Source organism: Thunnus albacares, chromosome 7 (assembly GCF_914725855.1).
Source record: "Thunnus albacares chromosome 7, fThuAlb1.1, whole genome shotgun sequence".
Classification (NCBI taxonomy): domain Eukaryota; kingdom Metazoa; phylum Chordata; class Actinopteri; order Scombriformes; family Scombridae; genus Thunnus; species Thunnus albacares.
This window is the reverse complement of record NC_058112.1, coordinates 4,454,887-4,477,301: the sequence shown is the minus strand read 5'-3', so window position 1 is coordinate 4,477,301 and position 22,415 is coordinate 4,454,887. Positions and strand designations below refer to the sequence as shown.

At 37.4% G+C, this 22,415-nt stretch overlaps 2 protein-coding genes across 3 annotated transcripts; one reads left to right on the top strand and one right to left on the bottom strand.

The window, feature by feature from the left end:
• Positions 1–469: 469 nt before the first annotated feature.
• On the bottom strand, positions 470–9,381 carry LOC122986530 (cytochrome P450 2F2-like). The gene is made up of 11 exons (XM_044357855.1): positions 9,201–9,381; positions 8,196–8,358; positions 7,148–7,300; positions 5,669–5,829; positions 4,225–4,293; positions 3,975–4,079; positions 3,731–3,866; positions 2,152–2,237; positions 1,504–1,605; positions 1,063–1,204; positions 470–947 (listed from the first exon to the last, which is right to left on the bottom strand). Exons 1-11 carry the CDS (start codon positions 9,357–9,359, stop codon positions 760–762), a joined length of 1,464 nt encoding a protein of 487 aa, XP_044213790.1. The 5' UTR covers positions 9,360–9,381; the 3' UTR covers positions 470–759.
• On the top strand, positions 7,229–21,915 carry LOC122986529 (cytochrome P450 2D15-like). 2 transcript variants are annotated; one of them, XM_044357854.1, is made up of 12 exons: positions 7,229–7,309; positions 14,195–14,288; positions 14,866–15,028; positions 15,979–16,143; positions 16,361–16,521; positions 17,570–17,638; positions 18,445–18,549; positions 18,637–18,775; positions 19,012–19,097; positions 19,249–19,350; positions 20,663–20,804; positions 21,004–21,915. In XM_044357854.1, exons 1-12 carry the CDS (start codon positions 7,260–7,262, stop codon positions 21,189–21,191), a joined length of 1,464 nt encoding a protein of 487 aa, XP_044213789.1. In that variant the 5' UTR covers positions 7,229–7,259; the 3' UTR covers positions 21,192–21,915. The 2 variants fall into 2 exon arrangements, with proteins under 2 accessions (XP_044213789.1, XP_044213787.1); XM_044357852.1 differs by lacking the exon at positions 7,229–7,309 and having other exon boundaries at positions 14,127–14,288.
• Positions 21,916–22,415: the final 500 nt, after the last annotated feature.

Genomic DNA, 22,415 nt, shown 5'->3' with positions numbered 1-22,415 from the left:
AAAGCAGTGATGGCAGCTAGACAACTGAGTGTGCCAAGGTGTTCAAATTATACTGCCCATCAAGACAGTGGGGCCAGTGTAGGTTAGCTTAAACAGATACAATGCAGATATAAAGCTTGATCAAGTCGCCAAGTAGAGTAATGGGTGAGAGCAGGATTCAAAGGCAGTTTAAAGGTTTATCAGGTCACGGTTAGAGAATGTTGTCTATCAGAGGATTTAGTACATTTATAACAGCACAGCCTGATACCCACTGCAGGACCTAATGATAGGTAAAAACATCATTTAACATATAATATATCATATACATTATATAATATACAGTATACAGTCCAAACCCTTGACTGGCATTGTATTATTAGATTAGTAATAATCTATTTTAAAATATACATGTATTAGTATTAGTATAAGTTTTGTTTCGTATTATAATTAATCAATATCCAAAGAACAAAAAGGGGTTCGCACACCCAAGTCAATTACATAGTTTCTGTTTTTATTCTGAACAAGAATAACAATACCTAAAGTACAAATACAAAGTTCATAATAACTAATCAATATTATTTGAGTAATATTATGTATTAATATTATATAATACAGAACTTCGACGGGAATGACCACCCAGCGTTTGGCACATTTTACATGTATTGTTAATGGTCAGTAAGAGTAGCACAAAAGCCATCATATTTGTTCTCAGGTGTAACTGACTGTGGATGATTAACTGGGTTCATTTCCACTGTCTCTGCTGTGTGTCTGCAGACCACTTTACTGCGTTGCCCTGCGTTCGATCTTCATACGATAAGGTTTGGGAGTCAGAGTGACCCCATAGACTGGAGTGTAGTCTGGCTCTCCTGCATCCTCAGGCCAGATGAACTTAAACTTCCTCAGCAGAGTCACCATGATGAGGAAGAGCTCCATACGAGCCAGACCCTCTCCAAGACACATACGAGGACCTGAGACATGAACAAGACTCAAAGGTCATTGATTAAACCCACCCTATCTGTGTATGCATTTGCAGGTGTGATACAACAAGACCTGCTCTGTTGTTTGTTTTTTATGCTCTCATACCTGCAGAGAAAGGCATGAAGGCCTCTGGTTTGACAAATTCTCCCTGGTCATTGAGGAAGTTTTCAGGGTTGAATTCATGGGGGAATTTCCACTGTCCCTCCTCCTTCAGCACTGAGGTCAAGTTAGGGATGATCATTGTACCCTGAGGAGAAAGTGAAGCAAAGGTCATGTTACTCTGTTTGGAAAATCTGTTACCTTATATTGAGAGACAACTGTTTTCTTACAAGCAGTGAAATCAAGAAATTTTTAATTAATTATGAATTATTATTTGCAGAAAAGTCAATTTCAGCTTTGTTCCTTGCAGAGTTTGACTCTGCTTGCAACCATGAAACAAATTGCTTTTTCAACATGAAGCTATAGAGTACCTGTGAAGTTTTTTCCCACAAAACATCACTTTACTGTCACTATTGCCAAAACTATTGAACACCAGCTGCCTCTTACCTTAGGAATGGAATATCCCATGAGCTCTGTGTCTTTTGTCGTACAGTGGAAGACGCTGAGTGGCACAGTGTTGGCGATCCTCTGCACTTCATGGATCACAGCCTGGAAGAAAAGACATTGAAAGAGCAACTTAACACCCGATAAAAATCTTATCATTGCTGACCCCCAGTGGTGTAACTTCTTAGCTTGCTGCAGTGATGCAAAAGTGAACTCTAGGACCCCATGACACCCAGAGGTGTGTGGTCAGAGGTGAAAATCTTTAAACAACATGTTTAAAGAATAACTCTCTTTTTATGTTATATTTGACTTAGGACGAAAGAAAAACAATGCAGGCCCTCAGAAGCTCAAACCTGACCAATAAACTTGCAGCATGGGAACCTGTCAACAATATGTTGACAACCAGGAAATAATAAATGTTGTTTAAAAGCAATTTAAAAGCAGGGATCTCCACGTCAACTCAGCATTTTTTATTTGAGCAAGGACCCCAACATAAATTGATTCTCCCACCGGATTTATTGTTTGATTTTTACACTTTTGCGAATGATCCCCTACCTTTAGAAGACTCAGTGTCATGCTCTGATAAATATGCCACTGAGACCCATGTGTACACATGAAATAAAAGTGAAATTATTATATCTGATGATTTACCTGCATGTAAGGCATGTTGTTTCTGTCCTCAAAACTGGCCCGATCCTTCCCTTCCAACACCTGGTCTATCTCCTGCTGACAACGCTCTGAAAAATACAGCAAAGAGAGGGGGGTGGTGGCAGTGTATTACTATCACAACAACAATGCAACAACAATGTAATGAAGAACGTGATTGAGAGCGGGTGACAGGTATAGAGAGGCTGGTAAATGGTGGAATGATGGCATTCAGGGTCCTGGTGTTGTACATGCTGGCTTGGTTGCGTGGCTTACTGGCGCACTTGATGAGGTGGAGCACATGTGCTTTTTTCACTGTGTCCACTGTAAGGTCTACAGGACAAAGTGGGAAAAATTCGTCTTTTGGCTAAATCTGACGCATTTATATCACATTGGTGTTAATTAATGTGTTTTGTCCGTGATATATAAATGAATATTGAAATAAAAAACTAGAACAACATGTGGAAATGCCTGAAGAACAGTAGACTGAATGAAGGATACTAATGACAAATTATAAAATTAAACAAACAAAAAACAATAAATACACAGACTTCTAATTTTTAGCCTGCGGCCATCAGTTTCATTGATGGAAATGACAGTCTCCAGCTAATTTTAGCAGCTGTGGTAGCTAATTGAAGAGGACATATTATGCTTTTTGTGGTTTTCTGTAATTTATATACTGTTATGATGTCAGATACCTATGTTAAACATGGTCATAGTTCCACAACTTGAAATTAACGTATGTAAAAATGCTCCCTGTATGTCAACAGGCCAGGTTTCAACCTGCTCTGAACGCTTCGTTTGCAATCTTTTTTTCCACCTTGCCGACAAGCTGGCGTTGGCCCATAAAGGGTCAGACCGGATTCTGACTTGAACATGTATGGATGTATTTGAGAAGTTGACATTTCGAGTAAAGAACGAGGAAAAAATAGTGAAATCTACTACTATAGTTTGTTTCATGGTTTGCTGACATAGCTTCCCAAACTGAAGCTAACCATTCAGAACAGAGTTGGCTTATTGGGAGGGGGTCCGTAAAGAGACAGGAGCGAACAGAGGCTGAACTGAGGGGCTACATAAAGGGCCAGTATAAGATCAATGAGGATTGCGTTTAACTGTAAATCATGCAGATATTCCAGTTGAGCCCCAAATTCAAAATATAAAAAAGGGCATAATATGTCCCCTTTAAGGTCAGTTCCATAAATTGGCCAAATGATCAAATGGAACTCTTGACTCTTGACACACCTTAGATTCAGGAGGAGACATGCAGGTTCTATCCCGGACAAAGACCAGCTCTTTCCTCTTTCAATTCTTGTATGTATCAATATTTACAACAAAATGTCAGATGTAATTTTGCATGGTGTTACATCTTTTCACTGATTTTTCACAGCAGATATTCTGACATGTCACACATGTCAAAATGTCTTCTGTGATAAATACCTATTCTGTTTGTGACTTTCACAGAAATAATTATAGAAATAAGTGATGGATGAATAGATAAAAAATTTAGATAGACAGAAAGACAATGGCAGGACTATGGAGCCAATGACAGAAAAGAAATAACCTATGATTACCTGTGCATGCATACCTTGTATGTGTGGGTGGGTCATAAGGTAAAGGAAACCAGTAAGCAGAGTGTTGGAGGTAGTGTCAGTCCCAGCAAAGTGAATATCAAGAGCGTACATAGAGAGTTCTTCTTCTGAAAATGAAGAATCGTCACCTCTCTAAAAAGAGGAGAATGTTTCTTCAAGCAAACATCAAATGAAATTATACCTTACTGATACACACACACACACACACACACACACACATACACGCACACATACACACACCTTATCCATTTCATCCAGATAGCAGTCAACAAAGTCTCGTGGCTCTCCAGGGACTCTGGTGTTCTTGTGTTCAGCCAACACACGCTTTGCAATACGCTGACAAGTCTGAAAAACATGAATCATTGAGAGCATTAAGAGCATTTGTGTTGGTTGTTGTTCTCTGTGTGAGGTTGCACCAAGAGTTTTAGATTAAATTTTTCACAATTCATTATAAATAAATACAATACATTTCCAGGACCTATAAACATACCTTAACATTCTTAAAGGCCTTGGAGAAGGGCAGCGGCAGGTTACGAATCATGGGAAAGGAGTCATACAGCTGTAAAGAAAGATTTATCCTTAACTTATCTGAATCCAGATAATTTTATTATCAAATGTTTCACTTCAATGGCAAAAGTTAAGACATACAAAGTACTACTGGAGATAAAAGTTAATTTGCAAGCTAAAATTCTGTTTTTAGTTAGCAAACAACACTTCAATGTCTATGAGGCAAGGTGAGTAAGATTATCAAGTTGAAGAAATAGGTCTTCAGAGTGTTTGGCACAGGTAGTTCAACTGAACCACCAACACACCAAATGTCAACAGCTACTGCAGTTGCAGAAGTGTGGATGGTTTGAGAGGACAGTGATTTCAGACAGCCTCAAAGAGGTTCTGGAGGACAATGAGACCGAACCCTCTAATCCAAACCCTAATCTTCAGCGTACCCTGCTGCACTTTACAGGTGAGTGTGACACAACGGTTACACCAAGTCTGAGAATAAGAATTTCTCAGAAAAAGTTAAGGTGCTAAATACCAGAATCCCAGATGATGCTCTAAGTGCAGAAGTTCAGGTATCTTGGGGTTCTATTCTTAGGTGATGGTAATGGCATGGCTCTAGGGATGGCAATGTTGATCTATCTGTCAGTCCACCACTTTAGTCCAGGATTGCCATGAAATTTTGTACAGACATTCATTATACACAGAGGACAAAGCCTACTTATGTAGGTGATCCCCTGACTTTTCCTCTAACACCACCATGTGCTTCACATCAGTGGTTTTAAGTGAAATGTCTAACAATTATTGGATGGATTGAAATTTAGGACACACATTCATCTTCACTTTGGGATGAATTCTATCATCTTTGGTGGCCCCTTGGCTTTTCCTCTAGCACCATTACTGGGTAAAACATTTTGTGTGGCCAATACTTTGTTTCCTTATCAATACCTGCAACTAATGACCTCCCAACAAGCCTTAGTTGCACTTTTTGTTTCATGCTAATTAACAAATGTTAGCATGCTAACATGCTAAACTAAGATGGTACACATGGTAAATATTACACCTCCTAAACATCAGCATGTTAGTATTATCATTGCGAGCATCTTAGCATGCTAAAGGCTAAAATTAATATTTAACTCAAAGACTCTTAGGCTGTGTCTAAAATCACTCCCTATTTAATATATTGTGCATTACATTCACCCTCCATTTTATTTGCGTCTCCGAATGCTGAGTGTGTAAATATATCCACTATATTGTGCCCTCAAAAGTTCCACAAAAAGTAAGTGTCCATGGCATGTACACTACTTTCTGTTAACAATCCCACAATGCAATGCTCTGCATTTTAAAGATTTGAAAACTCTGAAATCTTGATTTGCTGCTCACTATTGAGTAATTTAGCGTCTATTATATAGGGAGTAGTGAATCATGCTTTGACTCACCATAGCCCATGGTCCATTGGCTAGCTTGGCATTCTCAGTGAAGCACTGAACAAGCACTGTGATGAACTCATCATCATAGTCGTAGCGTTTACCAAACAGAACCTGGCAGATTATGTTGGATGCCGCATTATGAAACATAAGTTGAGGGCTCAAGGTTTTGCCTGTAAAAACAATCCAGTGTCACAGCAGTTATTATTATGGTTTATTATTATGTCTGCTATTTACTTTTCATCTGAATTTATTCCAAACTGATTGAGATTTTTGTGTGCAGCTGGTTCAGTGAGTCTCCCCATTCACACACACACATACACACACACACACACACATACACACACACGTTGGGGTGCTTTATTGGATGATGTGGCTCAAAATTAATTGAAGAAGACTCTATGTTTTAAGAAAGATGATTTCATATTAAATATCCTCAGCCACATATTCTTGGAAATATAAAATTAGATGAGCACCTTCACATTTTACAGTCACAGGCTATAAAATACCTTTTCTTAACAGAGAAAGTGGGGTTTGACTCCGGGTTGCAGCTGACTGGCAAATTGAAATGGAATGAAGCCCACTGATGGCAGACAACCCGAAACAGTAGTTGAACGTGTCAAGTTTCCCACAACACAATGCTCTGCCATAGCCTACTGCTATCAAAAACTGACAAAAACATTATATATCATAATCAAAGGAGAAATAATTAAAACTGATGGCCTTAATATTGACCCATCGTACTGTTGAATATCAAGGACACTTTTGTGTTTTTGTGTTAAAAAATGTTAAAGATATAGTTAAAAGAAAACGTTAACATGGTGACAGTGAGCAAAATACTTCTGGGTGGTGGGTCCTCCGTCCACCAGAATGAAGCGGACCATTAACTGTCCTGATAAAAATTAAAATAAAGAAATAAAAACAAAAAATAGATGAAATCTTGTGATTAAATGCTCAATAATGTAGCGGTTATAGTTCAAAAAAATTATAACAAATGAGAAAAAACCTGACTGACAGAAAAAAAAGTGGTGCAGGCATGAAACATACTTCCAACTGAAATAAATTAGTTTAAAAGTCGTGCTGAGTGTCACGAAAAAAATGTAAAATTTGTGTTTCTATAGATTAAATTTCGTGGCTATTTCACAAACTACCATGATACTGGGTTGGTAAAAGACATAACACAGACTTAAGTATGACACAGCATTGTACAAATATTCAAACTTGAACCAAAATTCAACCTGGCAACAGACTTACACAATGAGCAGAAAATGGCAGGTAGAGGAAGGGAAAAGGAAGTGGAGGCGACTTTAAAAGGAACTGTATAAAATCTACTGATATTAATGGAAATGTATGATTAAAATCCATGTGGTAATACTTAAATATTTGTTTCATTTAAATCAGCTGCATCACTATTTGTAGTGGTGAGATTTTAGTGTGCACCTGTACAGATTAAAGTTGTACGAGGATTGTGTGGACCTACAGATGACGTACCAATGCTCTTTTCCATTGTATTCATGACATACTGCATCTCTCCCAGAATCCTCTCCTCCATGGACTGCTTCCCCAGACCAAAGTTCCTCAAAGTCATCAAAGCAAAGCGACGATGCTCCCTCCAACTGGAGCCATAATCTGCCAGAATCACTCCTACAACAGGTGTGTTGACACAAAAAGCACACAGTGTGAACTTACAGGTTATCTAATGTCTGCTCCAGAGATCAATTACTTTCTAGCCTGTTGTATTATTAACTCTCTGCAATACTTTAATGTATTGTCGTTGTTTACTTTCAAACCTGAGATTCAGATTAGTGAGTTGTATTCATAGTTATTGTACATAGTAAGTTACACTTTAAAATACAGCAGTAGGGTTTTTGCTCACTATAAGCAGACCAGATTCTTCTACACGAGGCGTTCATAATCTTCATTTATTTGGCTATCTGGACACAAGATCAATTAAAATAAGTGTGTCAATATTCCTCATCCCTACCTTTAAATCTGACCTTATGGGCATCCCCTTTGTTTGTAATTAATAAATGGATTGAAGGACTTAGGGCTTGATATAATTCCCACTATCACAACATTTTTGATCTTAATGGCTCTAGACTTCTCTGCTTTTTATTTTGTTAAAGATGAAAGATGGATGACATTACTTTTGTCTCTCTGGGGAGGAGCTGTTTTTGCCTTTGGCTTAGCTTGTTCATAACAAATTGCTATTAGACCAACAAGACTGCTATGGCTGTGTAAAGCATACTGGCACTAATGGGAGACTTTTATGGAAATGTATTCTTGTTGAATGTGTTTTGATAGATTACATTTATAGTACATTCAAGTACTGATAAAAGTTTCAAAATACTTCTTACTAATTTAGAAGCAGGTTTTAAGGGGCAACCCTAGTCGTGCTGGTTACTGTCCCATCCCTACATGCAGTACATGCATAGAAAGAGATATATTATTGCCATATGAAACCTAAACGTCTGACTCCTTTTTTAAAATCAACTAAATTTGATCTTTTCTCTCCTATGACACATCATGTCTGTCCTACCTCTCCTGTTGGTGGTGTCATTGACAAACAGGTCTTGGGGTCGTCCAGCAAAATCAGTAGCCTTAGACACCATAGCCTCCTTCATGGCCTTCAAACCATTGATGAATACAGCTGGTTTGGAACCAATGTACAGACTGTAGACATTTCCATAAGCCTTCCTCAGCTGAGAGAAAACACAACAGCTTGTCAGTTTTTGAAATACATCTACAGAATATCACATAACAGATGGATATTACGCTCACTCACTGAAATTACAGCGGCAGTATATTCGCCCACTTAAAGCTTGTGTTATCTAGGCATGCATATAGTTTTGGTTATAATTGCCCAGCCTTAAGATAATTTCTGAGACTGCCACCACCACTTCTGGATTTCTGGCATTGAATTTTGAATTGAAAATTTATATTTGTAAAAATCAACAGAAATGTCTCTTTCTAGAAACCTTATTGTGATTACTTGGGGCAGCGAGGTCTGTAGATTATCCTCCAGCACATAGTTTCTGTAAAAGCAGTTTGAAGTTGTGATTTTAAAAGGGATTTTTCAATGCACTGAGCACCAAAAAACTATCCCTTTTCACCTATATTGTATTAAGATCTCAACAGCGAAGATCTCAAAATCTCACAAATATTGACTTAACAAGACCACTCATCTATTGTATTGGGCATCAGTTTGAAAACAGCCAGTGTGTACGGCCTAAACTGGTTAGTCAAAGTACACAGGTGGTCAACTCTGCACAGACAACGACAATATGTTGTGCAATCACACGAAAAGAGCAATGCTGTTGTAAATAACCCTTGCCCTTAGAAGCATAGTATACTGTGCGCATATTTCAGTGGCTTTGCATGTATTTTTATTTTACCCCAACAGCAAATAGGTTAGCTGAAACTAGCACTGTAAGTAAGTATTTAACTAGTTTAGACCCATTTTAAGTAGCCTTCTAATAATAGTAATTACATACATAACATAACAATTTAAGGCATTGGAAGAGCCATGCAGTGTTTTTCTTACCCTCTCAAAGTCATTCAAGGGGTTCTCCAAGCTTATGTTTAACACATTCCCGAGAAGCGGCAGGATAATGGGTCCAGGTGGAAAGTTCTTGGGCCTCAAGGTTATGAGTTGAATGAGGAATAAGCAAACACAGAACCCTAGGATGATTAAAGTAAACATGGTGAGGGGACTGAACTGAACTGGAGAAACTGGCTGACTGATTTGCTTTAAAAGGGGTTGGTTAGCTCTCAGCACTTCCTCTTCTGATTAGGATTAGGGTTGTACTTTGCTCCTCTGTATGAAAGGTGAGTGAGACAAATCAAACAGGGTACCGTTACACACTTTGAGAGGAACAAGCTCTGACAGGGTTTGACTTGATCTACCTGGGTCACAAGTAGAGCCAGACCAACACATCGCTAACCTATTTTAGCTTCTTGCAGATAAATGGATATAGATGTACAACTGGTAATATTAAAGGGATTATTTGGTCAGCAATAGAAATAAACTAGTAATGAATGAATAAATTGAATAAAATTATGTTGCACCAGTCTGTACCGGCATTAATGGTAGCTGACAAACTGCTTTCATATAAATCTTACCGGAGGTGTTCATCAATTGTTATGTTCAGATCTGATTCCCATTTCACTCTAGATTTGTGCAAACCTGGCTTTTGTGCCCTCATTCAGCAGCAGGGAGTAGATTTTAGAAATAAATTTGTATACATTTCCCTCATGAAGCAGCTTGTCCACATCAGTAAATACAGGTAAAGTCATTCCAGGGCCCAGGCTGGTTCTAAGAAAATGTCTTAACTGAAGAGAGCAGAAGAGGGTCCTGCTGGACAAGTCATATTTCCTCTTCAGTTGTTCAAAGCACATGAGAAGTCCCTTTTCGTAACAGTCTTTCAAATGCTGGATCCCTTTATGATGCCAAGTCTCCAGAATCTTGTTATTAAGAGTCATGGGTATGAGGGGTTTTTTTGTCTCAGAGGTGTTCTTGATGACAGTCCCATTTTCAGTCTAAGACTTCCATGAATCTCCCACCACATTTTAATCAAACAGGATTGTCTGTCCTGTTGGATAGAATTCTGGAGTTCCATTTATAAATAAAATCACTGATTGCTTTTACTTTCAGGGGATGCAATCCAATTTGTATCCAGGAGGGGGCACCATCACTCTCAAAAAAAAGGATGAAATAAATCGAATTTGAACTTTTTAAAACTGGGTAATCAAATGCCCCCTAATCTATAATCTATGTCAGTTTTTCCATAGATACCCTGGGTACTTTATAATTCCATATAAATTGTCTAACATGTTTGTTGAGGGTCTTAAAAAAAGTTTGAGGTAGTAGAATGGGTAAGGACTGGAAGAGATATTGTAATCTCAGTAATATATCCATTTTCACACTGTTAACTCTACCAATTAGAATAATGGGCAAACTCATCTACCTACGTAGATCATCTTCAATTCTACTGAGCAATGGGAGGTAGTTAAGTTTGTACAAATTACAAGGGTTGTTATCTACAGTTATTCCAAGATGCTGATACTTTGCATGATCAAAACTCGTTAGTGGAATAATTTCACTTCTTTCCTGGTTCACCTTATATCCTGAAAAAACACTATAAGCATTTCATAGAATCTGTAATTTGGTGAGGGAGTTATCAGGGTCTGTTAAGTACAAAATTACATCACCTGCCAGGAGAATTTTATGATTTGTCTGATCTTCTCTGAAACCCTTTATGTCAGGATCCTGTCTGCTGCTTCGGCAAGGGGCTCAATAGCCAAGACAAAGAGTCCTGGAGACTTGAGATTCGATCTACTCAAGGGAAATGCTGTTGAGATCTGTCCGTTAGTTGTAATTTTGGCCCAGGATTCATGATAAAGGGTTTTTACCCAATTAATAAACAACTGGCCAAACCAAGACTATGATTAAATAAGGCCACTCTAGCCTATCAAAGATCTTTTCAGCATATAAAGCTACAGCTATATCAGAATCAGTCTTAGATTTTGTTAGGTGGATAATATTAAACAGCCTACATAAATTGTTAGCTGATGAGCATTTAGAAATAAAGCCACTCTGGTCTGGATTACTAATTGTGGCAAGTACTAGCCAAGCCTTTTGGCCAGGACCCTAGAGATCACTTTATAGTCTGAATTTAATAATGAAATAGGCTGAAATGAAAAGCACTTTTTTTTTTTTTTGTGAATCACAGTGATTATGACAGTAGAGAATGATTTGGGGAGAGTTTGAGTTCTACATGTTAAGGTAATTGCATCCATGATAAGGGGGATGAGTAAATCCTCAACTCTCTGTAAAATTCAGGGGGAAACCATGTTCCCCTGGTGATTTATTAGATTGTAATGAGCCCAAGGCCTTTTCAATTTCTCTCTGAGTGAAGTGAAGATCAAGATTCTTTTGGTCCGGACACCAACCATTCTTGCTCTCCCCTTCAATAAATGTATCTACCAAACCAGACCCTAAAAGCTTAGCTGAGTCATAAGTAAGATGGCATGAATGGGCTTGGTCAAAAAAGGCAGCCTAACTAAAACATTGCAGGAAATTGGCTGGCTCAGGATGGGCAAAGTAATTTATGGTTGTGCAATGTCCTATATTTTATGCTAATAATGAGTGTTGTCATACACTGATACAGTTGTTTTTGTCTTTTTACAAGCACTAATTTAATTTTGCCAAAAGTTGACTTATATTTATAGGAACCCCATATTACTATGTTTTGGCAGCCTAAAAAAGTTTTTATTTTTGTTTAACTTCCCAAAAATTCCCAAAAATCATTTCATTTGACACTGACAAAACTTCACTTCATACAATCATTACAATCTGCTACTTATAGTAGTATCAGGTCGGGATGTTCTGGTGTTAAAAATTAGATGCTTTTGTTCAACATTGTCAGAATAATTGTTAGAGATGACAACGCTCATCTTCTAACTTGTAAAGTCTCAACAGTGTATCTTGATGATCACTTAGTAAATGCATTTATTATTGAGGAGAAAACGGAAGTCTTCGCACGGATCTGTGTGGATGACCTGTTGTACTACAGACCTTATGACAGGCAATTTTCATATGACATTGATGACCAAATGTACATTGTCCCACACTGTAATTTTGTATGACTTCATGCTGAACTGTTCTGTTTCAGTTCAAGAATTATGTTTGCAGTGTACCTGCCTTTTAACACAATATTTATGTGCAAGCTGTGGCTGAAAGGGGCATTGGTTGTCCACAATATTCTAAACCTTAGTTAATTGTGTTACACTCGTATTGGAGTAAAGTGTCGTCTGGTAGTGTTGATTTTCTAACACTGACTTTAATGTAGTCTGTACTATCAATACTACCTAGTGTTAGCCTGTTATTTTCAACTCCTTTCAGTGTTGAAATAACTCTTGGTGAGTGTTAAAAATTAGCACTTTCAAATGTGTTAATTTAACACTTAAAAGAGTGGACACATATAGACACTTTCCTAGTGTTAAATTGAATGCTCTCAGAGTTAATTTAACACTGGTGATTTTGCTATGCACCTCGGTAACCTTTAGACCACCCCTGGCCTCAACTTCCTAGTTTTTGAATAATGTTCTTAAATCATGATTAGTTCTAGTGTCTATTCACCCTTATGGTATGGGCAACATTTAGATTAATTTTGCCTTTCTTAGCATAATAGAGTTACTGTAGATTCACTGGACTGTTTTAAATGTTAACACAGTTCAGCTGCTGCACTGTCTTTTATCTGGGGGAAAAGAGAATGGACAAAAGGTAAGCAATGGCTCTCTCAAGTGGACAGAATTGGATAATAGGTTTAACATTAAAGTTGATTTTTTAACATAAAAACCATTTTGTATGTATATTATATTCAGATATAAAATAGATATATATATAGTTAAATTAGTCTGTTTTTATAAAGGGGAAAATACATACATCTCTCTCTGACTGAAGCTCACTTCTTCATTTTAGCTACTATGGGACAACAAGTCAACAAGTGTTGGATAGAATTGTGTTGTCTGACTGTATATTAAGAATTCTGCTGAATCAGTCTTATTAGAATCATTAAAATCTATTTTTCTTGATTAGTATTTTCTGTGTGAGCTGGTTACTAGTAGTTTTACAGTGAGTCATCCTTGACTTTGAGTATTGTTAATTTAGTTTTCTCTTCTTCGAGGAATATACTCATTCCAATCTGACCAGAGGTCAACAAATGATGACTTCTCCTCAGGCTATAAGAGAAGTTGACAGGCCTGAGGTCAGCTGCCAGGATGATTTCCACTAGTGTAGAGCTAGATGTATTAAGTTACATTCCTCCTCATATTATTTTGACTGTACCCATGATGCAGTGGCTAGCGCTGGACCTATTTGATAATAAAGACATCACACATACACAAGAATAGACTTCTTTGTACTTCATCACAAGTGACCCCGAATATACATAAATATTTTAACTTTTTAAATTTTTTCTGCAGCTGATACACATTTTCTGTATATACTGTAGAGAGTGTGCCAGGTTAAATTTGACCCACATTTATTAAAAAATTCAAGAATCACTATTCAAAAATGTTGTTGCATACTTCACATTCAATAACATTCATTGAAATCATGATGGCTATTTTGTTCTCCTGTTTTAGGTAACATAGCACCATAATATAGTGTGACTGTGAGTGTTTTTTCTCCATTAATGAAGTGTAAAACCTAAAGAATACACTCTTCATGCTTCACTAAGGTTTAATCACCCATTTATTAATGACAGATAAGTTATTCTTAAATGAAGTTATTCTCTATTGATTGCTGCAGATTTTTAGGTCAAATCATTGGCTAACCAATGAGTTCACCTGATGCAATCATTCTGCAGGCCACAAGACTGTGCAAAGGTTGTGTGTTTTAGTAAAGCTAAATCAGAGTGAAAAGGAGAGTGTAAGCCAGTTAATTAGTCAGAATCCCAGCTTCATCATGTTTGCATCTGTGGCTCTTCTCCTGGTGGCTGTTTTGCTCCTGCTGCTCCTCTTTCGGACCCAAAGGGCTAAAAATTTCCCTCCAGGCCCGCGACCCATCCCCATCTTTGGAAACGTGCTGGAGCTCAATCTGGAGAGTCCCCTTGCAGACCTGGAGAGGGTAAAGGGTTCATATTAATATACTGACTGTACTGATAGATGAGTTGAGATTTAGTAACCTAAATGGGAACTCTACATACTGACATACATCTTTAAATCTAAATATGGCCATTATTTTTGCATCTGTGAATTCATGTGAACATTTTTTCTCTAGTTTTTTAGCCGTAGGGATTGGAAAAATAATGGATTTTTTTCAATAACATGTATTTAATAGCTTTTGTTTTGCACCAGAAAATGCTATGCTGCTCTTTTCTCTAATGATTGGCTTGTCTGATGAGCTGAGCTCTTCACCTAAAATTACCATATACATTGATCTACACTTGGGTGACCTGTTCTGTCATCCTATACACATTTGTATCATTTATCAGCATTAAAATCCAGAAGAATAAAGGTGCTTTTGCTCATTCTGTTTGAAAGTGGATATATCAGCGATATTAAAAATAAGGTCACTCACTGCACTGCTACTAATAATAACTTGTTAATAATTGACTCAATACAGTGGCTGATTACACTGACTATAGGTCATGTCAGCTAAATCCATGTATGGTAGTTATAATCTACTCTTTCTCTGTCCCCAGCTGGCCAAACGCTATGGTAACGTCTACAGCCTGTTCATTGGGCACAAGCCTGCAGTCGTCATCAATGGCCTGCAGGCCTTGAAAGAAGCCCTTGTCACCAAAGCTGCTGACTTCGCTGGCAGACCACAGGACCTATTGGTCAATCATGCTGTACAGGTGAAAGGTTGGAGAGGTTTTTTTACTTTCATTACAAATATGTAAGTCCTGTCACCCTGTGCTATTTTGGAACAATGTTACTGATAATACAAATTATTTTTATTATACCTGACAATAAAACCAGCACAAGTTATATTTCATGTGTGTGAAAGTGTGTGAGACGGGCACAAATCTCAGTGATCATGTCCAAATTATACTCCAAAATGTCCAAAATATACAAAACTTGATGGACAGTTTTGAGACACACCTCAGTCAACAGACTGTCAAATTCAGAGAGAAACTTGCCACATTAACCAGTGGTTGAAGAAGTATCGCTATTAAGATCATTTACCAGAGTAAAACTATAAATACCACAATGTAAAAATAGTCCTCCATTCATCATTTTATTTCAAATATATTAACAGAAAAATGTGCTAAGCATCGAAAGGAGAAGTACTTGTTAAGCAGAATGGTTTTGCTTTAATCTAAATGATGCATCATATGAGATTACTGTGTATGTTTTGTTTATAAATTCTTAAAAGACAGGTTCACAATTTTTCAAGTCAGTCTTAAGTACAGTACTTGAGTTAATGTACTTAATTACTTTCCACCACTGACTAAACTGGTAAAGCAAGAAAAAATACCCTCCTTCTTTTTCACAAAGAAATAATTAATTAATATTAATTAATTACAGAGATACTCTTAAACAGACTATGTGTTGGATTTAAAAAGTCCCTTTTATGGCATCATCTAGTGGTGGTATCAATAATGACACTGTTGGACTTTTTTTCACACACAACATTTAATTTGATATGTTTAGAACAGGGATGTAGGAATATAACAGGAAGTCAATAGTCAGCTTCAACAGATATTAATATATTGCCATGAAAACTTGTCATTGAAACGTCATTCATTAAAAATGTATTTGAAAGTGGATACACTTTCTTCTAAGTTTTAAATCCATATTTTTGCATGTAGCTCAAGCTCCAGGAGTGATTCTAGCAGATTATAGCCCTGGCTGGAAAGAGCAACGACGCTTTGGTCTGATGACCCTGAGAAACTTTGGTCTAGGTAAACAGTCCATGGAGCAGAGGATTCTTGGAGAGATACATCGCATCATAAAGCCATTGGAGCAGAGTATCGGTATGTCAACTTCCCAAGCAGGACACAAGGATTGGATAAATGTTGATATTGAGCAGGATCTTTTGAACTCTGTGCTGAAAACTAGAAACTCAAAAAATTCAATATCTTTATCATCTTTTCTTTTCTTATTATATCTTTTTTTATAATGTTATTATAAGAAGTTTACACCTTTAGTGACTCTATTTGGTCAAGGTTTGTTTATGTTTTTTTTTTCCAGGTAAGACCATGGATCCTCACATGCTGTTCCACAATGCAGCCTCCAACGTAATCTGCCAAGTTCTGTTTGCTAGGCAGTACGACTACGAGGATGAGTTCATGAAGTTTTTTGTTGGCCTTTTTCATGAGACCTCCAAAATAATCAACGGGCGCTGGGGTATGGTGAGTCACATTTTCGACAATAAAGCCACTCAATAATGTAGCATCACCACTGAAACTGTAGAGGAAGTATAACAGAATTAGGTTATGTATAATACATGTAAGAACAAACAGAAGTGAATGTGGAGACGGATCCTGTCTCAATACTACTTCACACAAAATGAATTAAATAGCTCCTTTCCCACCAGAGTCATGCAAAGCCAGACATGCACTTTATATGATAAAACAGATACAATCAATAAAATCTGGGAAATTTGTGGAATCTAGACTGTGTCTCATCCTGCAGCTGAGTTTATCCTTATACAGTACTCAGTTCAGGAACATTTTCATTTGTCCTTCTGACTGAAGTTTTCTTGTCAAGTGTGGGTGACCTAAAAGATTGAGACTTTGCTACTCTGTTGTTAATATTGTTAATATTATTGTTATAAAGCCTGGCTGAAAAATATTTAATCAGCTGAAAAGAATGTAAAGATGACTAAGATGAGTTAGAAAAGTGGTACCCTGTATCTTTTATTATACTTAAAGAATTGTTAAATTATTAAAGTCCCCTCCACTCAAAAATGTGTTTTCTTCCTGTTACTTCAGTTCAATGTTTGAGCTTCACTGTGCAGAATAATGTATGTAACACTAGAAGTAAGTTTTCGCCTTCATCTGAGGAAAGAGGAGAGTTTCTCTGTTATTGAAAATCTGTGTAAAACTACAAGCATGATTTCTGACATCACAACCACCTTGAACGCCAATTGTGGTCCAATTTGCAACTTACACAAGTGTGATGTGGGAACTTGAAACCTCCAGTGCACAAACACTGAGAATGGACTTAACAGTGAAGTAGGAGACATCTTGTATCCAGCAGATCAACTTTTGAAATTAAATATATTTACATATTCATAGATTCTGGATTTTCAATGAGGGAGAAGGAGATGTAATTTTAAGAATTTCTAACTAGGTAATTGAGAACTGCAGTAACTCTCTTAGACTCAACTGGGCAATGCTCAGAGGACTAAAGGGCTTCTTAAAACTTTGTAATTTATCATTTTTCTCTTCCATACAGATTTATGACTCTATTCCCATAGTACGCAACCTGCCACTACCCTTCCAGAAAGCCTTTAAGATGTTTAAGGTATGTTTCGGAAAGATTTTGTTTCCAAGTCCAGCAAACCACCATTGAATTGTGTTTTATTACAGAGACAATGGTGCATGGGTTCAATTGGTGGATCACCATGTAGGCTATAGCAGAAGAAATGCCCTGCTCAAAAGACGGAAAGAAGGAAAAAATGAATGACAATAGAAAGTTTACAGCCAAGCTAGCAGCTCCATGAGGCTGCTGTATAAACTGTATGCACACTGCAACATGACACAACAATCAACTCAATGGGTCACAGTGCTGTGATGAGGTGATGACAGAGGCACATTTTTTGAATAAGAACTACGATGCAAGAGAAGAGGCATGACCTAAAATGGCCTAAACAGCAAAACTTCAGAAGGCTGCTGAATAACAGTCATTTAGTTATGAGAAGGGGCAGCCTGGGACATTACAGTAGACCTCTCATGTACTATAGAGCTGCGATGATTAGTTGATTAATCGATTAGTCAATTGACTGAGAATGTCTCTGTAACTATTTTGATAACCAAAGAATCATTTTTCACTGTTTTCTGACATTTTATAGATCAAGCAATTAATCGATTACTCAAAAAAAAAATCAGCAGATTAATCAATAATGAAAATAATTGTTAGTAGTAGCCCTAATGTACTATAATTAACTGCCTATATCAACATTTTTTGGCCATTGACTGTGTGTCTCTGTAAATGGATTTATATTCATCAGTATAGCATATAAAGATGCAAGTTGTGCCCTTTAGAAACCTTGAATCTTAAGGTCAAGATTTATTGAAAACAATTTGTTGAACTTTTTTTTTTCTTCCCAGATGGCACATGAAAGACGTCTGGAGCTGTTGGCTGAGAGCAAAAAAAACAGAGTTCCTGGTAAACCACGACATTTCATAGACTGCTACCTGGATGAACTGGATAAGGTGTGTGTGTCTCTTGGTGGCTGATAACAATGAGGGAATAGTTTGTAGTATTTACTCACTCTTTTTCTCTCTTGTCTGGCTGCAAAGAGAGGAGATGATGACTCGTCATTTTCAGAGGACCAGCTTTGTGCATTTATTTTGGATCTTCACTTTGCTGCGACCGACACGACAGCCAACACCATGCTCACTGCTTTCCTCTATCTCATGAACTATCCACAGATACAGGGTATTTGTCCATCATCTGTTGGTTTGACTATTCCTCTTTTTCAGGAGTTCAATAGTTAGGAAGTTATTGTTGTCACATGGAGATGTCATATTCTTTCTCCACAGTTTGAAAGATTCACACTTTCCTTTGGAATCAGCTGACACATGCAGAAACACTCAAATTACATATAGACTGAGAAATATCTTGCATAGTTTTCTTCTTCATGTCCATACTATCTTTCTTTCTGTACTCCTCAGAGCGCTGCCAGCAGGAAATAGACAAAGTTCTGGATGGGAAGGATCAAGCCAGTTTTGAAGACAGACATCAGATGCCCTACGTTCAAGTATAAAAATTATTGGATCATATATATAATTACAGCCCATTTTTGCATCAGATTTTTCCCTGTGAAGGGAAAACGTGTTGTATATGTGTTATATATCCAAGATGTTACAATGCTACAGTATGATATTGTAACAGCTGTCTCTCTTGTGCAGGCTGTCATTCATGAGATCCAGAGGATGGCCAACACTGTTCCTCTCTCTGTTTTCCACTGCACCACTAAAGACACAGAGCTCATGGGATACTCCATACCTAGGGTAAGTAGAAAACATCATTTGTACCATAATAAAAAATATAGAAAGAGATTCATATCATACTAATATTCCTCTGAGCACTGACAGGTAAAACTCACTTCAGAGGAAACATTTGGGAACTTTGTTTAGTAATCTATGCTAAATTTTCATCTAAGGTTCATCTTTATAAACATCTTAATGTTGTGCACTGTTCAAAGCCACAGAACTTAATATGAAATCCAGGCAGGGATCTATGTGTGATTCAAGAAGACTTTTTGACTATGATGTAATTTTTCAGCCATTAAAACATTACTTCTTGGGTTTGAATACAGTATATCATTCAATTTAAGCATTATGCAGCTTCAACGAAGTGTTGTAACGAGTACACAGGAGTATACTGTGTATGATACTGTGAAAGGTTTTCTAGATTTAAAGAAAATTTACTGTACAATAAATTTAAGGGTAAAATCAAGAGTTTATGATCTTGACTCATGATGTTATGTACACACGTGCATGGTGTCTAAGAGTCTCCACACGTATTTCTCCTCTGTTACCACTTCTAAAACCTATATTTGCAATAGTGGTTTCTGTAAAAGCGTAAAAGTTGATTAATTCAACATTAACTCTAGCACAAAAAATGTGCTAACACTGTGAAATGAAGTCCTGTTGCAGTATAAATATGGTACATTTTCATTATTAATGACAAGTTGATAAATTTTGCATTGAACATTGTAAATTGGCAAACCCAATACAACATTGTGCATGAATGGAAGAATGAAAGACAACATGTCTTTATGTCTCATCTGGGAGTTTCAGCTGCTCTACACTTACTGTATGTATGATTATTTTAGAAAAGACATGTTGTATTATGTCTTCAGAACACACGTTCACTTCTGATACTAAAATATGTCTTAGTGTCTTAGTGTGATCATGAGAAAACCCCTGAAGAAGGAAGAACTTTAATACCATGTCATGTAAAACAATGACAGAATTCTCAGACTTCTTCTATAATTCTCATGGTTTTAGTCGTAGAATATTAGCAGGTGTTTCCTACCTTTCTGTGTACTTCACTTTTTGGAAAGTTGTGAATATTAATTAATATGTGAATTGTGAATATTTTTTAGACATATTTTGTGTTGGTATTAAAATATATTTTAGATTTTTAGCTATTATTACTCGTACCCACAGTATTTAATTCATAGGTGTCATATGCTGCCCCTCCAATGACTGGAGGCTCACATTTTCCACATAACTGACATCCTGATTAAACCAAGGTGTTTCTGATGTGTTTACACATTTATTAGACCTCTGTTCTTCTTTGTTGTTTGTTCTTCAGGGAACGGTCATCATTACCAACCTGTCCTCAGTGTTGTTTGAGGAGGGGCAGTGGAAATACCCTCATGAATTCAACCCTGAAAACTTCCTCAATGACCAGGGAGAGTTTGTTAAACCAGAGGCCTTCATGCCTTTCTCTGCAGGTGTGTGACATTGATTGTTACATTCATACATACACAGAAAGATTGATTGGGAGGTTTGATTGAGGAAATATCACCAGATAATAGAAAATTAAAGAAAAATGGAAAGAAAGTCACCACACTTAACCCCTAATTCGACATTAATTTTAGCTCCAGTTGAAAAGACGGTTGTAGTAGTTCACACTTGTGTTTTAAACCACAGGTCCACGGATGTGTCTTGGAGAGGGTCTGGCTCGTATGGAGCTCTTCCTCTTCCTGGTGACTCTGCTGAGGAGGTTCAAGTTCATCTGGCCTGAGGATGCAGGAGAGCCAGACTACACTCCTGTTTATGGATCGACTCAGACCCCCAAACAGTATCGCATGGAGGTCCAGTTCAGAAAAAACATCTAATAGGTCATGACACAATTCCAAGACAGAGGTTATCCTGATACTGTAATTGGCTTATTGAAAATTAAATGAAATTCAATATTTTGATATAAAACCACTTTTCGTTGCACTTATTAATATTTGAGTATGGACAATGGGCTTGCTTGTAGTGACAAACCCACAGCTCCCCTCAGCTTTATGGAGCGTTATCGTGTCTTTCACATGATTGTTTTGATTTCACAGTCTGCAACTTCACTGATTTGGTTCAGTCTCGCTGCTCACATCAATTTGGGGTTGGAAAGTGTTCCAGCAGCTGTTTACCTGCCCAGCACCAGATGGCAGACAAAGTTAGGGATTAGCTGGCGAACATAGCGGAGCATTTAGCAGATATTTTTCTAAGGAGTTGCTGGAGACCAAAACATACAGGGAGAGTGGATGGTTCATTTATATTTAAACGCTAATGAATGCTAATGGTACTTCATGTCTGCTGGGTGTGTAAATAGGCAGATGGACAACAGTCTGATAGCATATTAGCAGTAATAACTTATGTGTGTTATGTTCAGCTTGTTGTGGAGCTTGAAACATCATCAAAAAGAAATATTTTCTGTAACCTTTATTTAATGCAACAAAGCTGCTGATTGTATTCATAGTATAGATTACAGTTTGTAAATCATAGCATTACATCTTATCAGATGAAACTACAAACTCTGACTCACTTTTTCTCATGTTGCCAGTGTAAAATTGAATTTGTGGGATTAAAAGAAGTGCAACATTATCAGATCATGTGTAACTTTGTCATTTGATCAACAAAGAATGGTTCGCACTGTACATATGAAGCATTGTGTTAGTTCATGCAGGACACACACACTAATCACAGAATTCTCTCAACAAGGCGGTCCATTTAAATATGAGTCCCTCCTACACTGATCCCTGCTACACCAGTGCTGCCACACTACGCTACTGCTGGCAAAGCTTTGCCTCCTCCACCCTTGCCTCCACCTTTTTGGTTAAGACTCTTCACATGGCTCTAAGGTAGACTGGAATTCAAATGTCTTGCTTTGGGCCCACTCTTGTATACCCAGTAGGGTTTCTGCATTGTGCTTCCTGCTTTAGCTTAGCATGCTGCTTGGCTAATCCAGGGAGCATCATAGAGTGGAGCTGTCAGTGCCAAGCTAAACTGTATTTCCATTTGTGGCAATAAAAGGTTTAATCTATGACAAAAATGTTCCTGACTGAAATTTCATGAAA